The 17,412-nt window shown below is 32.1% G+C and overlaps 1 protein-coding gene across 2 annotated transcripts; it reads right to left on the reverse strand.

The window, feature by feature from the left end:
* On the reverse strand, positions 1 to 17,366 carry LOC127698184 (metalloendopeptidase OMA1, mitochondrial-like). Of its 2 annotated transcripts, XR_007980740.1 has the most exons (9): positions 16,823 to 17,366; positions 15,334 to 15,562; positions 14,764 to 14,937; positions 11,889 to 11,996; positions 10,717 to 10,845; positions 10,270 to 10,344; positions 6,428 to 6,574; positions 2,139 to 5,767; positions 1 to 1,979 (listed from the first exon to the last, which is right to left on the reverse strand). XR_007980740.1 is itself a non-coding variant. In XM_052201542.1 (8 exons), the coding sequence occupies exons 1-8, from the start codon at positions 17,095 to 17,097 to the stop codon at positions 5,396 to 5,398; spliced, it is 1,509 nt and encodes a 502-aa protein (XP_052057502.1). In that variant the 5' UTR covers positions 17,098 to 17,366; the 3' UTR covers positions 1 to 5,395. The 2 variants fall into 2 exon arrangements, 1 of the variants encoding a protein (XP_052057502.1); XM_052201542.1 differs by having other exon boundaries at positions 1 to 5,767.
* Positions 17,367 to 17,412: the final 46 nt, after the last annotated feature.

The raw sequence follows: 17,412 nt of genomic DNA on the forward strand, positions 1-17,412 counted from the left end.
TTTGTAGTGTAAATTATTTTATTCAAGAATTTATAACATAAAGTACATCAATAAGAAAATAAAGTGTTAATTATTCAATTTTTAATAACTGCATATGATATTATTGCAGGGTTTTAACATATAAATGCCATTTTCCCCTGTATTAGTTTTCTATGTATAATCTGAGCCTTACTAACATTCACAGTGTCATAACTACATGTGTGTGTGGAAATTGAAATTTTACTAGCCCTAACAGACAGGTTGAAATCTCGCACTTTGGACAACCTGCCAATTGACATTATTTTATTATCAATTGTTGTTTACCATGTTAAAATTGACAAAATTTTTTATGAATAAAGAATTCCAAAGCTACAGTGTGTGGCCATAAATATTCTTCACTTACAATATTTCACCATATATTTCATATAAAACTACTTTATCTAAAAAATATCATTGAGGGGTCATTCCTGGTTGGATTTCAACCAACTTGGTACCAATAGAAGCAAAATTATCACAGATTTATTTGTTTATTTGGTTGTACTTTAAGTTGTGGAGCTTTATCATTTTCTGATGATATAAACACAAGCATTATTTTTTATTAAAAATTTTCTATATATTTCAACCAAATTGATTTGTACAAAAATATTATACGTGTTCACATCATGAGAAAACAAAAACAACTGAAGAATAAAACCCCATAACTTGGAAATGTAAAATCTAAAATTTATAAAAAACGAAAGGGAGCTCACGTCAATAGATATTAACAATTCACCAAAGTTTCATGCAATTTGGTTAAAGCGTTTTTGAGTTAATGTCCGACATGTTGACGACGGACGGACGGACAGACGGACAGTCAGACGGACATCGGTATGCCATAATACATCCCGTAAACGGGCGTATAAAAACTACAATCAAATAAACAAATATAATTTAGACAATTCTGCATCTTTCAACACCTGGTTTGTAAAAATCCAAAAACAAATGGTTTCAAGACATATTTTTTTAAAATGTGTTTTTATATGAAATATATAGCAAAAAATGTAGGTGAGAAATACTTTTGGCCAGGCACAGTACCTGACATGTTTCAACTTATTTATGTATTAGTGATTTGAATTTTGAATAGGAGAATTTTTCATTCTAAAAATTGAGCTGCAAAAATTAAGCTGAAATAACATTGAAATTTCTATGCCAATTCTCCATAAAAACATCTTTATAGGGAGATCTCCCACTTTTGTTTGAAAAACTTGACACCTAGGACACTCTTTAGATGTTAACAAATCATCAATCTGACGGACATCAATATTGATATATTTGAATTTGCCTAAATTATAATCTAGACAATTACATGACTATTATATATCAAATGGCATGCAGACATTGAAAAATAACCCAGTTAAATGGGGAGTATTTACATAAAAAGGTACAGTAAAAAACACCAATATCACAGTTCATTTCATACCATGAATAAACTTTATAAAATAAATAATAATAATTTTCATAACATAAAAAATAATGGTCAATAAACCTGAGCATTATATAACATTCAATATGTCTATAAAAACTGGATCATAAATTAATTTTTTTTTATTAAGCATACTATAAACAATTAGAATAAATCCTATGCCCTTTCTCCATGACTTATAATATAAAAAAATAAAAGAACAGAGTTCCAATGTCCCCCGTGTTGCAAATATTTTATCTATCCAAGGCTCAAAGGCAATAACTAAAAAAAAACCTCTTTATTTTTGTCCTTTAAACTGTTGATAAATATCTTAGAGAAATGAATGCTTCAGAGCAAAGCACAGATTTTCCAACTCGTCCAAGTCACCGGTGATATAAACCTACAATATAAGTTTCATAAAAATCTGGGAAGAATGGTACGAATGAGAGTGCTAATGATGCAATTTTCCATATAATAATGTTTCCAATGGGCATAACTCTTTTAAAATAATTGATCGGCACTGATTTTCCAACTCGTCCAAGACATTGCTGATATAACCCTACAATATAAGTTTCATAAAAATCTGGCAAGAATTGTACACATGAGAGTGCTAACGATGCAATTTTCCATATAATTATGTTTCCAGTGGGCATAACTCTTTTAAAATAATTGATCAGCACAGATTTTGGAACTCGTCCAAGACATTGCTGATATAAACCTACAATATAAGTTTCATAAAAATCTGGCAAGAATTGTACACATGAGATTGCTAACGATGCAATTTTCCATATCATAATGTTTCAAAGGGACATAACTCTTTTTAAGATAATTGATCGGCACTGATTTTCGAAACGCGTTGCACGGGGGACAATATGATATTAAGAACAAACAAAAATCACCGCCCCTTGCAAAGTCAATGCTTTGGTAAGGGAAAACAAAAAAATAATTGCTATCAAACACAAAATAAGAGCTGCACTTTGGAAATATATATTGAATATTCTGAGGTAATTTCATCAAATTCTGACCAGGCATTTTGGGGATTGAAATATGAATGTGCACATGATCTGCAGAAGGAAACCCAGAAAATTCTCCAGATAAAAACAATTTTGAACGTGCTCAATAGTATTATATTGTTAAGATTGTGAGGTTGTTTCAATAAATTGTAAAAAGGGGTTTAGGAGTTGTGGATACAAAATGGCTACACCCTAAATAAAGCAATGGCAAAGTCCTGCTTTGGTAAGGAAAACCCAAAAATGGTTCAAGTCAAAAATCAAAATAGGAGATGCACAAAAGCATTATATGGTTAACATTGTAAGAAATTGTCAATAAATTGTAATCTAAAAAAATAAACCCCAAAAATCATTCATTTAAAAGAAACTGTTGACACAGACATATGTCTTGCCTGACGGCATACAAATCAGAAAAAGACAATCTGCTGGACAACAACATTGCTAATTAATTAAAAGTCCCTGGACCATGAACTAGTGGACAGGGCCTTGAAATGGTCATCAAACTGATTTAAGCAGAAAACTTAAGAATTGTTGGCGGTTGATGACAACGACATTGCCGGAAAAGAAATACCTATGTGTCGACTTCCACCAGTCACAGCCGAGAGAAAAATGAAATAAGAGGTGCAAAAGTACATTATGTGATTAAGGTTCTGTGAAAGTTTCACATTATTCTGTCTAGCAGTTCAGGAGCAGTTTTGGATACTAAATCACAGAAGGATGAAAGAATGAATGGAATAGCCAATGGATAGTATGAACGGACACCCCCATCACTATTTAAAGTCGCTTTAGAAAGCAGGGGTATAAGAAGTTTGTACACAAAGAACCTGAGTTTATTGTAGTTGATAGGATTATGAACATGGATTAGCCACTAGTGGGAAGAGGGTAAATAAGTTTGTTATTTGTATCCCTCTAGAACCCCCAAATGCAAAAGAAAAAATACATACAGGGCCTAATTAAAAATAAATGAATTTGGCAAGAGTTCCCCTAACCTTACCCTACCTAGCTGGTGATGAGATAGGTTGTAATTGCCCAGTTATACTGCTTTAAATCAACAAGTTTATGTTATTTGCAACCCTTTTGAATGTAAAAAAAGATGCATAATCGCTTCTTTTTTAGCCCATTTAAAAAGATGACTAGACCTACCAAAAACTTGAATCAAGTCATGTAAAGAAGTTCTTGTAAGACTGGTGATTGCTTTGCAGGGCTGCTTTTTCTATTGTTTAAAACCTACTGTAAAAGAACTTTTTAAACATGACTTGATTTTTGTTTTTTGTTATGTAGTCTGTATTGCTATGGCATATTTGCCTTAATGTTAACAGTGGGTATCCAAAGATAGTGCTTGAAAACAAATATGTTTCACAACATGTTATTTGAATCATGAGTCCCAACATTCAATAACACCTCTTTTGGAAGTCCAATCATCAAAATTGGGTAACGGTTTTCCATACCCTGCTGGTCTTTATCAACTATGACCTCTTAAATGCAACTGTTCCCTTTAAGAATCAGATTCAGAAAAAGAATTGGGTAGGGATTAAATCTCAATATATCCTGAAACTAAGGTCAGTTAGATTGGTACCCTTATAATATTTGTGGACTTGTCGCATCACAAAATAAATGGGGAATGTGTCCATGGGACACAGATGATGCCCCGCTTGCATATCATATAAAGTTATAAAGGGACATAACTGAAGAACGGTTAAAGTGAGACCACCAAAATTCAAACTTGATCTGTTTTTTGTGGTAATAAGCATTGTGTATAAGTTTCATAACATTTGGTTGAGGCAAACTAAAGTTAGAGAATGGAAACCAACTTTTGGACATATGTACGTACATACGGACGGATGGACAAAGGTAAAACTTAATGCCCCCTCCACTACGGGGGGGGGGGGCATAAAATACAGATCCATATCTGCTAGGAAGCTAGACACGAGTGCCTTCAGAAAACAACCAACTTTCAGTAGGAAAACTGACAATCCTAGTCAATTAAGATTGAGCCGAACACACCTGCCACGAGCAGGATTCGAACTCACAACCTCATTGTTGACAGGCTAGTGATACAGTAGATGGCATTTTCATGAAATTGACAGACTCCATCAGTTATCATAAGGTAAAATAAAAAAGTCAAATCAAACTCAAATATAAAAGGTGACTACCCATACATTATCATATATCATTTACAGCTCACCATCTACAAGGACCGCAACAACATTGGACCAAAAAAAAAGACCAACCAAAATAAAAGTCATGTCTGATCTGTGGAGGAGAACTTGTTTCACATTCTATACCAAATACCTGCTGAAGGACAAGATACAGTAAGGGGCTTATTTGTCCCTGTAAATTCACCAAAAATAAAACATTGTCTGATGTCACCACTAATCATATTTTTCAAGCATCAAGAGAAAGGCTTTTCAAGCCTTGATGACACTATTTGACTGTGATGTCGTTAAAGTGACATCAGAAACCAGATTTGTCAGAATTTAATTAAAAATTAGCTTTATATTAGGACATTTCGGCTAAATTTACATAGAGCACAAGCTTCTCCCAAAATATTTTTGCCAGTGAATAGATGAACACAATATATATTTATTCTCTATGGTTGTGCTCTATATTATTTCTGAGTATGCACAAGTCAAATAATCAAGATTTTACATAATTTCACCGATTCACTGAATTTAAACTCATTTCATGGCTGTATACCTCATAAAAAGATCTTTAACTAAAACTGTTGTTTTACTAAAAGACATACTTCACAGATGCAGATCCAGGATTTTGAAAAAGAGGGGGCCCCCAAACTAGACATGGTAAGTAGAACATATAAAAATCCAATGCATCAACCATATACATGTAGCTCCATAAAGGACCCCACTATTTCCACCCCTAATTCAGATGCAAGGTAGATTAGACAGCCTAGACAGATGCCAAGTGATGGCAATTACTCACTTAGTAATTATTCTCATTTACTATACTATTTGTTAACTTTCTTATTTTGCTCAGTACTAGTACTGTTAATGACTCTTTCTTCAATGTTGTTCTCCATACTTTGATCATTCAATTCATTCATTTCTTGCATGTCTCCTGAAGCATCAGGATCTTTTACACCAGGTAAAATTCCAACTTTCACAGAAAAGTCTCTTCCTTTGTTCCTATCAACTGTAAGAGATCTATTTAAATGATCTTTATCATGGTCAGGCAGTGGAATTTTTAACCTCTCTATTCTAGCTCTGGTTTTTCTTGCTGTGACATAATTGTCAACCTTGACCTTCAAATCATGCAGAATACCTCGTGGATCCACCTCTGGTAATGGCGGACATTTACACTCATGCCGTACATGGGTGTACTGTAAATAAAAATGTTTCAAATATCTTTAAATTCAGTATTATGAAAAATGTTTACCTTTTTTCCAGAAATGAGATAAGAAAATGTAACAGATGTCAAATTTTTCCCTTCTATGAATTGGAAGGATCTTCCCATGAGAACAAATGCTTACCCCGGTAAAGCCTTTTTTGAAGTACATTTACAAAAACAAATAATCAAGTGCACAAGGATAACGCTAGCTTCATGTAGTATTAACCTAGCTGAAGACGATCTAGGCAGTGAACTACAATGAGCTCCAAAGCAAGCTAAAATTATCTATTTTAGAAAAAATTAGATGTGGTATGATTGCAAGTGTGACAACAATCAACCTGAGTCCTAATGATGTGGATGTAAGCAACTATAGGTCACCATACCTTAAGTTAACTTTAGTTGCTGTGTTGCTTTCTCATTTGTGTATAACCACCATCTCATTTTATACATACTGATCACTTAAATACTTCAAACATATACCCGGTATCATAAAAATATAAATAAAAACATACATATGCACACTACGGTAATCTATCTGGTATTTGTCTGATATTGCAATTTTCCAGCATTTTTTTATTTAATAAAATTTAAAAAAAAAAATTAATTCTGCACTACACTTAGCCTTAAATGAACCTATCAAAATATTGTATACCTTATGAATGAGACAATCAAATAATTCTGCTCTTTTAAAAGATGATGGGTGAGTACTCAACCATTCTGGTTTAGATCTGCCTTCAAGCTGCTCAGCAAAGCTCATCATTGTCCAGAATACAGTTCCACATCTGATGTCATAACATGCCTGTAAATAGTTTATCACATGTGTCATAAAATTGTTTCAAGCTTTTCTTGTTGAGTCAAACATAGATGAACCTTTTTGACACTTCAGAGGTAATTGCATCTATGTACAAGTTTTGGCTTTCTAAAAAGCTTTGGAGTGCTTTGCTTACCATACTTTCAAGTAAAATAGGGTCTATGTGGTTGTTTGAGTATGAGAAAGGTGTTATTTATCTCCTTTGAGCATATACTCATAAGTGTGGTATTATAAGCTCGTTTTAGATTGGACTTATTATGGTATACTGTAGTTATCCACGAACACTTCCTACAATAACTCAAATTTGCTTTAACCTTTAACAGAATATCAGGATTGATTGAAGGAAGCTTCCTTTTTGATTGTAAAACTCTTTTTGGCATCATTCCAGAGATACAATTTAATTTTGAAAATCTATGATTCTGTTATTCCACAGTTTTGGGAATTTGACAGTCAGATTAATAAAAGGAAATATTCTACATGGCATGCACTAGATCTGGTATGCTTGGATCAATTAAATACATTTTACACTTTTGTTGGTATTGGCGAATCTAGACTCACTTGTAAATTTTACGGTTAGTCGTTTCAGAGTTATAGGACTTATGACATTCATTTTTACGCTATATTTATTTTCACATATGGATATCTTCATGCATGTTTTCCTACACAGTCATTTTACTAACTTGTTATAAGATGTTTCCTAAATATTTCAGATCATTCTCACGACAATTCTAATGCACAATTTGGGGCTTTCATGTGCTGTTTGTGTAGCTATCTTTTTTTATATATATCATTTGATTTTATAACATGGAATACATGCATTCTGACAATATTCTTGAATATAATTGGCAGTATTATGTATTTCAAGTGTTGGTGTATATGCACATATAGTCAGATGATCACTTAGAAACTTGTTCATCTTTGCCCCTTCTCTTATTTATCAATATGAATTTGACTGACATTATATAAGCAAGCTCAACCAGTAAAGACAAAATATTCATAATTAATCGTGCGGTCTGGTATCGGGTATCAGATCGGATTTTGAATACCCATATTGTAATTTTGTCCGTATTTAATATCGTCTCCTATTCAGGACATGTTCCCAATTCTATATCTCATTCTAGCCAATAGAATCTTTCCCACATCATAAGGGAACCAATGAAAACCAATATTTGTTACGTAATAATTTCAAGATGGCATGAATATCGTATGAAACTAATAGCTTCGCACCGTGATGCGAAGCAAAATATGGGAAAAAAGTACATAATGAGAACATTTTAAGTGGTATTTCCTAAAGTCCATTACTAGCAAAAGTGATCTCTGGTAAGTGTATTTCTAATTGTCTTTTACAGTTATTTTTATTCATATCCTTGCTTAGGGAACAAAGGTTGTTCAGAGATGGAAAATTTATTTCTTTGTCTGCTTTGGATCCATGTATTAACTTCTAAATTATGTAGAATAAGTTCTGTTCAATACCATAGAAAATTTTTGCCAGTCTTTGCCAACTAAATGGGTCAGTTTTATATAATGCTGCAGTGGAGTATATACATTTTATTTGTAAGCTTTGATCATAGAACATACAGTTGAATCATGTTAAATAAATCACAGTGATAATAAAACTGAAAGTGATCCTACTAATGTCTGGTCAGAAATAAAAGCCGAATAGATAAAATTTTAAAATACTTAAATGTATAAAAGTGTCAATGTAATGCAACTATATGACTAACAGACAAAATTTTGATTGTACAATGGTCTTACAAATGTGAATACTGTTTTCCATGAAAGAAATAAATCAAGAATTTTGGCAACTAATACTTTGATTTATTCATTATTATTTGTAGAGATTTCTCCATAAGGCACAAACTACTTAAGCCTTCTGTTTATTCATAGTCAAAATACACTAACCTGGTGCACTTTAGTCGTTGTAAACATAAATATCAATTGAATTATAACATGTTGTTATTTTGGTGTGTGTGTTTCTTTCTTCTATTCTTTTTATTATTGCGAACCCAATGAAAGTTTTCCACAGTGCCATCTCTATCTTGACCAGGTATTTAAACTTTTGTAAGTTCACCTGTCCTATTGAATGAATACAATAGCTATTTTTCTCTGTGTAGTTTATTCACTGGGACCTTTAAATTTCTTCTAAGAGAAATCTATCACTCATTGATTAATTTACCTGATTAAAAAAAAATCTTGTAAATAGAGGAAAATAGATATAGGAAGATGTGGTATGAATGCCAATGAGACAACTCTCCATCCAAGTTTTATACTCAAAACTGCATGTGATGTTATATTTATTCAATATTGATAATATATTTTCAATCGGTTGAATGTAAACAGTGATGCAAAGTTGAAACATTAATAAAATATAAAAAAGAAGATGTGGTATGATTGCCAATGAGACAACTCTCCACAAGAGACCAAATGACACAGAAATTAACAACTATAGGTCACCGTACAGCCTTCAACAATGAGCAAAGCACATACCGCACAGTCAGCTATAAAAGGCCCCGAAATGACAATGTAAAACAATTCAAACGAGAAAACTAACGGCCTAATTTATGTACAAAAAATGAATGAAAAACAAATATGTAACACATAAACAAACGACAACCACTGAATTACAGGCTCCTGACTTGGGACAGGCACATACATACAGAATGTGGCGGGGTTAATAGATATAAGAAGATGTGGTATGAGTGCCAATGAGACAACTCCCCATCCAAGTAAAAATATAAACATGTGAAAGCTCTCTCACAGGCAAACAACCCATAATTAAAAAATATAAGGGCATACACCACAAGCACGGGGACACATTCTACTGCATCCACACAGCACGAGCAACAAACCCTGCAGTAAATAGATATAAGAAGATGTGCCAATGAGACAACTCTCCATCCAAGTAAAGATATAAACATGTGAAAGCTCTCTCACAGGCATAAACATGTTAGCGTTGATTTATGTTATATTAATAATATATTAATAATATATTTTCATTCAGTTTAATATAAACATTGATTCAATCATAAAAAGTTGATTTCTGACAAAACTTTCAACATTGTTCCTTTTAAAAAAAAATTTGTTTGACATGAATAAAAACTTGAAAATTATGAATGTTCAAATCAAGATCTTCTTAAATGTATTCTATAACTAGACAAAAAAAAATCAAATTTCTCAATACGAACATTGATAAAACTTTTGTTTGAAATCAACTTTTTATGATTGAATCAATGTTTATGTTAAACTGAATGAAAATATATTATTAATATTGAATAAATGCATCATCACACGCAGTTAATGAGTATAAAAAAAGTATTTTTGTCTATATATAAGAATTTTTTTTTACTCAGGTTAATTAATCAATGAGTGATAGATTTCTCTTAGAAGAAATTTAAAGGTCCCAGTGAATAAACTACACAGAGAAAAATAGCTATTGTATTCATTCAATAGGACAGGTGAACTTACAAAAGTTTAAATACCTGGTCAAGATAGAGATGGCACTGTGGAAAACTTTCATTGGGTTCCCAATAATTGTTTATTGTTTAAATTGCATTGCATATATTATTGTTTAAAATGATATTGTTTGTGTGTTATATGCCCTCCTGGGGACCTAATTTGGTGAATAAAAATATTCTATTCTATTTTATTCTAATCTATTCTATGGATGGTAAATTATGACTTACTTTTGCTGCCAGTTCCAACCCAACTTTATCTGCTTCACTCTCCAGGAATCTACTGTAAGGCAAATCTAACAGAACCTAAATAAATTATATGTAACAGTAAAGAATGATCTAGCCTACAAAATTACCACAATGTATGAACGAGCAACTAATATTTCTACTATCGGTAATAGAATTGAAAAAGTACCTCTCTATTAAAAATAATGGAGGGCAGTTATATATCTAATGTGATGTATAGCAGACAAATATTTCACTATAAATAATAATGAAACATGTATATGAAAGCTTTATTAAAAATTTAAAATAACCATGTTCGTTTTTTATTAACAAGTCTTTGAATTACTTGAGACTTTGTCTTTTTTTAATTATATTAGATAGTTTACATTGCAGTTTTGCCCATATTTTAAGAAATTAATGGTACATAGTAACTGTAATACATCAATCTCTTACATTGACAACTTTGTTCAGGAACCAGTGAAAAACAATAGCTATCCCATCATTTGGCATTAAGGCCCATAAAGCTGTCATGGTAGATATCACAAGGTAATCAACTAACTGTAGCCTGCTTAAATTTTCTGCCTGCAAAAATAACAATTAATGTATCTTATTATTTTTTTGTTAGGTACAGACAGTATGATGAAGGGGTGCTCCTTTCAACCTTATCAGTTGCAGAATGGCTGTTTACCAGCATACCATGTTGTAAGCTGCTGATAGTTTAAAGTCTGTGCATTCTTGTGCATAAGATATTTTATTGGAGAAAAAAATCAAGGTAAACATGAAAATATTGACCATGTCATGTGATGTTTGTTGTTATTATACCTTGCATATATTATAAACAATTCTATTGGGTAACATGTTATCACGTGACATGGAATAATTCAGTTAATTTTCATTTAATTGCAAGGAAGGACGAATAACCCTAAAAATTTACACCAGTGGTGAATAACCCTATTATTCACCGATGAATAACCTTTTGAGTTTCTTGATTTGTACTCAAGTTATCTCCCATGAAAATGACGTCACAGACGTAAGTAAACAAAATGGCAACGTTCAAGTAAGGCCTACAGGAAGCCCATCAAGTGACGAGGAAACAAGGCTTTGGAAATGCAACTAGTGCAAAGGACATCTCTTAAAAACGGTCCTTTTCAGGGCCATCAATATTTTACAAAAAGATTCTACCTTTGTTGTACAGACGAAAAATTCTAAGACACAAATTTATTTTCGAACGTTTACTTGTGTTTGTTACGATACAGTAAGGTTAGTGATTTTTCAATATTTCAAAAGGCCGTTCCACTGTTAGTTCGGTATAATAAAACAATTGTGGCCCCTTAGAATCGATGAATATCCAAAATTGACAACCCTAAAAAATTATTTCACTAGGGTGCCAGTTTTTGATATTCACCTTATCTACGGGCCATAATTGTATATTGTTTGTGTTGGTGGTTGGAATGGTCTGTTGGATTGTCTAATATTTTTGGTGAGACCTGCAATCCTTTTTGTGTATTATGACATGCTAAAATTTAACCAAGAAACAAATACTCTGATTATGTAGAAACATTTTTAACAATTTCATGATGTTTCTTTTTAAGCATGTACAATTTTATATAAGTACAAATACATACTGTGTGTTTAAGAATAGCATGAGACATTTCATGTGCTAGTACAAAAGCTAACTGATCCACATCATGTACAAACTCCATTAGTCCTCTGTCTACAAATATGTGGCCTGTCTAAAATATTAAACATTTTACTGATATGTCAAATTATTGTAGCTAATTTTAAAGCTGTTAATTTTATGCACTGCATTTGTACTCGTGGTATTAATTATGTATAAATATACAGAAACAAGACACATCAATAAAATAATAGAGAGAGCGGAGATTAAATTTTGATTAGATTGAGTGTCAAGCTGCAGGCATTTTCCAATATGAATATTATGAGAATCGAATTATCAGAATGTTTTTGTATGGTGTTTAATACTCATAATAATTGTTTGACTTATCTAAAGCTGTCAATGCATCTAGAAGAATTTTTCAAGATAAGATAAAAAATTATGATCAAGGTCAAGTTATCTCATTGACTGACAATGCTAATTCATCAGGGGTTTTCAAGGTCGTTAAACACTCCCATAGTTATAATCCTTTTACATACCATAAGCCATGATATGAGATTTTTGTAAAGAGCTGAGCAGAGTAACATAGGCATAGAGAGTACTAATAAAGTAACATAGAATACAGGATGTTTAGAGATATATGAAGATATGAAGAAATTGCAAGTGGCCTATGCAAAGTTTACCCCACTCGTAAGTAGATATTGTTAAAAAAAAAATCCTAACTCATTTGGAATAATAAGAATCACTGTATCATAAAACAGGAATTGACCGTCTGATAGATCTGAAAATAGCTTACACAGTACAACATTACATAATAAAGGTCTAGTCCAAAAATCAAATGATTCCTTAACAAAGAATTCAGTGTTCTCCCCAGGCCATTAAAGGACCACGGGCCTGCGATGTATAATTTTTTTACTGCGGTGGTATCGTTCTTACCGCGATGTATAATTTTTCTCCGTGGTGCTCAAATTTTCAGTTAAAAAATCGTAAATCAGTAAAGTGTTAAACGACTGGTTAAATCTTTTCTTTGCGGTATAAAGTTCAAACCAGTTCAACATGGATTGTTTACACCACGTGATCGATTTACCTTTATGATGTTACCTTTGTTGATTGGATTTAATCGATGTAATTAACACTTTTTACATGATTCTTTTGTGTTTTAATTTAGAGATCATAACTTTATGATCATAGATAACTATTTTAAGGCTTCACTCACCACCTGACAAGTCGGCAAATACATTGTACACAAACCGTGTTGACCCGATAGTTGTACACAAGACGGTACATATTTTGTACATTATAAAGTTAGCTCAATACTTATATTATAGTTTTATATGTCTCTGATTAAACCATGGCAAAAATTATCTTTAATTATGACATAGTTATTGCATGATATTCCGGTTTCAAACTGTCAACAAGTAATTCAAAGGGGAAGGATCACATGACCCAGTTAGTTCATGTAGAATATTCAAGATTATTTACAATTAACTGCAATCTATTCTATTTTATAAATAAAATGCATGACTGTACCTTCCAACTTGATATCTATATCCATATGATCATTAATGAATAACAGAAGTGATCTTGCAATTTTAATCCATAAGCACATGTTAAATCTATTTATATCTACTTCCTGTCATTTAGGCGGGAAAATAAGGAGACTTTGTTGTTGACATTGTTACTTATAGATCTATAGACATAAGATAAATTTATAGATTTAGGAATTCTTTTTAAATGGATCATGACAAATAAAGATTTAGATTTCAGTGCAGTATTAAGTCTGTATCTATGTTTGATTATCACCAAAGACAAGAAAGGTTAATATTTACATGTACATGAAATCTATCGCAAAATGTTTTAAAATTTATGAAAAATATCTTTTTATTAAAATTTAAGATAGAAACTGGTTCAAATTATAACACAATTTTGTTCTTGTTAATTTTATATCTCCTTATGACAGGAATCCTTTCACGTACAACAACTTTCTTTCTTGAAACTAGAAATTTTTTTTAAATTGAACATTTTTGTTCTCTTTTGAATCTGGGAACAGTATATCTTACAATATATATGTTCCTGATTGAATGATATTTTATTCTTATTGATCATGGATAAAAGATTTAATTACTTTAAATTTAGATGAATATTATGTAATGAATCATGTTTTATTTATTTTTAAGAAATATTAAAAAGAATACAAACTGCTTATTGATCTTTTTAACCAATAATATTCTGACATAACACAGTACCACAGTATTAAAACAAAACAAGAGACATAAAAACTGCAGTAACTAGAAATATAGCGATGCCACGCGACACAACTGATTGTATGAATCATTTCACCAAGCTGTTCACACGCGTTACCCTGGTGCTATCCAAAAATCCTGGGGAGAACACTGAAAGAAGCCGAGTTATATATATATATGTACAAAAAGTTATGGATGAACAAACAGACTGATGGACAGATGGACTTACAAGGGGCTTGCAGTTTTCAACTCACTCTGTGATATAGGGTTTCATATTAAGGTTTTACTGTACTTGCAAGTATTTTAATGGCATGGATGGTAAGATTGCAGTTTGGTTGTCCATATAGGTAATACAATAGCATTTATTGCAGGATTAAGGTTTCACTATACTTACTAGTAACACAATAGCATTGACTACAGGATTGAGGTTTCACTATACTTACTGGTAACACAATAGCATTGACTGCAGGATTTAGGTTTCAGTATACTTACTGGTAATACAATAGCATTGACTGCAGGATTTAGGTTTCACTATACTTACTGGTAACACAATAGCATTGACTGCAGGATTTAGGTTTCATTATACTAACTGGTAATACAATAGCAATATTGACTGCAGGATTTAGGTTTCAGTATACTTACTGGTAACACAATAGCATTGACTGCAGGATTATCAACTATAGCCACTGTCCACTTTATGTCCTTTACCTCACTGATGTCTTGATTGGCATTAATCAGTACATTCAATGTATTCAGAACTACATCATAGTACAAGTGATTAGCCGGGAGGAACTTTTCCTTTAAATTAGCACACAGCTGCAAATAATAGAAACTCAATGAATGAGACACTTACAAAATAAAAAGTTGAATATAAATTTAACTGTCCAGCTGCAAGAAATAAATACATTACCAAAAATGTACTAGGGAGTTGTTTGTGGTAATATTTTTCAAAATTTAGGTAATTTATCAATTGTTGCAAATATAGAGATTGTTATGCTTAACTTTCCATAACATTTTGAGTGTTCAGTCAAAATTCAATAACTGGAAATAACGGTTGCCTAAAACAAATACTTTGGTCACTTAAATGCTTGTTAACATTTGCAAACTTATCCGGTTATGTAACTTTAAAAGTCTCATAATTTAAACAATATTTAACAGGTGCTCAAGGTGTTTGAAGTTGGTTTTGTAAAGTAAATAAATAATTAAACAAACCTTTTGAGCATTAAATTCCATAATTTTCTCAAACTGATAATCTGTAAAAGCAATAAACCTCTCTCGTCCTGAAACTGGTGCCACCTGGAGATGTTTCCAATGGTAAACATAGAAACAGCAGCCTAACAATGTGATTAGTAATATCAGTTCATGGCGCTTTTTCCTGGCAGAATGAAAGAAGTATCTTCTTTTTTTATCTGGAAGTGATTGCCACCATTGTCTAAAACCTCTGGAATAACATAATAAAATATAATATCTTAAAAAAAATAACAAAAGCCTTATTCATTGTTATTGATAAAGGTTCTAAAAGTGTTGTTCTATCATTTGTAAGGCATTTTTTGTGGCGATCATCAATTGGCGAGTTTATAGTTTGAAGCAAGACTAGAATATTATGATTTTTCTGCATTGTACAACATCTGCTGTCTTACTGTTTTGTTTATGAAGTTGCTGTAATAAATCTACTGTTCAGTACAGAGAGTGATATTAGCACGAAGGATGATACGATTCCACATCATCAGGTCAAAGTATTGAGCTTGCTTACAGTAACTGTGAGCATTCTTTGATAAGATATTTTCTATTTTTGTTTTATTTGTGCTTGTGTTTTTTATTTATTATTCTGTTATTATAGAGTTGAGTACTTTCCCTTTACTGATTATCATGTATTCTTTATGTAACTTTGGCCACTGAACGAGATCAAATTAAGAGGGAGGGTTGAGAGCTAAAACAAATTGTTTAACACTTCACAACTTTTAAATCTCTGTGATTTAGCGCTTGACATACATGTAATATATAGACACCTTTCTGTTGTGTGACCGCCTTGTGTAGGTCTAGTACAAAGCAAGGTTCATATTCATATGACATTAACATGTTCTTGTCCTGAATATGCATTTAACTTTCCACTGGAAAAAAAACAGCCATCCAGCCATCCTTTCAATTTTTAAAGACTGTAGGTTAAAACTCTAGGTGTCTTTTGGTTATTGTTGTTGTTGTGTTGTATACCACACAAGTCGAGAGAAAAACTCAACAACACCTGAAAGCACAAACGAAACAATAATAAATACTATTGTATGCCATAACAATTGTTGTCAAAAATCGTTTTAATTCCATTTTTAATTTGATAATTGGACATATTTTCCAACCATCATGACATGGTTCAACAGATATTGTTTCATGCTTTGATTTAGCCCCCTCACTATTCTGCAATCACTTGTTTCATGAAAAAATTACCCCCTCATCACTTCATTTCTATCAACGTGAAAAAAATCATGTAATGCTGCAGAGTAAGAGACAAAGCTCTGTGCTAAATCTAGGACTAATATAAATGTATTATAAAATATATACCAGTCAGCAGTGTAGTAGTACCAGCTTAAGTTAAGACTACCCTTACGTCAAATGGGATTACCTTTACATGTTTTTTAAAAGTGTATGGTCTTAATTAAAGCATGACATCTTACACCTGGGACCAATTAGTCCAAGCTTTCACATTTACCTTCCACTGATAATCCCTGTACCTTTCAAGACATTCCTAATAATTGGCCATACTGTTGGATCAAAATGACGTCTTGGACTAGTATGAAATTTGCTGTGTTTGTTTGGTGATTGCTGGGTATAACAGAATTTTGAGAAATTAAGCTCAAATAATAAATTTGGTCTTTTGCTGTTCAGATGAAAAATATGAATAGGTTTCCATGTCTTATGCACAATGATTCTATATTGACTATGGTAGTTAAATTTTAAGAGTGATCCTGTTTTAACTGAATGCATTGCTGTAAAATGACAATCCAAGCGATCATAATCAGCTCTTCTTCTTCTTCCTGTAAGGAACCGGATTCAAAACTGAATGTGATTGGTTCCGCGCGAAAACTTCGCAAAGTGTCGGGCAACACAGAAAGTTCAACACCAGTTCAGTTCATTTATCATGACTGTTGAATACACAAGTGATTACTAATCTCGCAATTTCTTATGTTCTTAACGGAAGAAGACACGGTCATGTTTAACTCATCATGTTTATTGTGAAATGGTTGTCAAAACGAAAGTAGAACACAAGGGAGATAATAAAATAATGATTTAAGCTAATAA

The sequence above is a fragment of the Mytilus californianus genome, unplaced genomic scaffold (assembly GCF_021869535.1).
Source record: "Mytilus californianus isolate M0D057914Y unplaced genomic scaffold, xbMytCali1.0.p SCAF_1, whole genome shotgun sequence".
Lineage (NCBI taxonomy): Eukaryota > Metazoa > Mollusca > Bivalvia > Mytilida > Mytilidae > Mytilus > Mytilus californianus.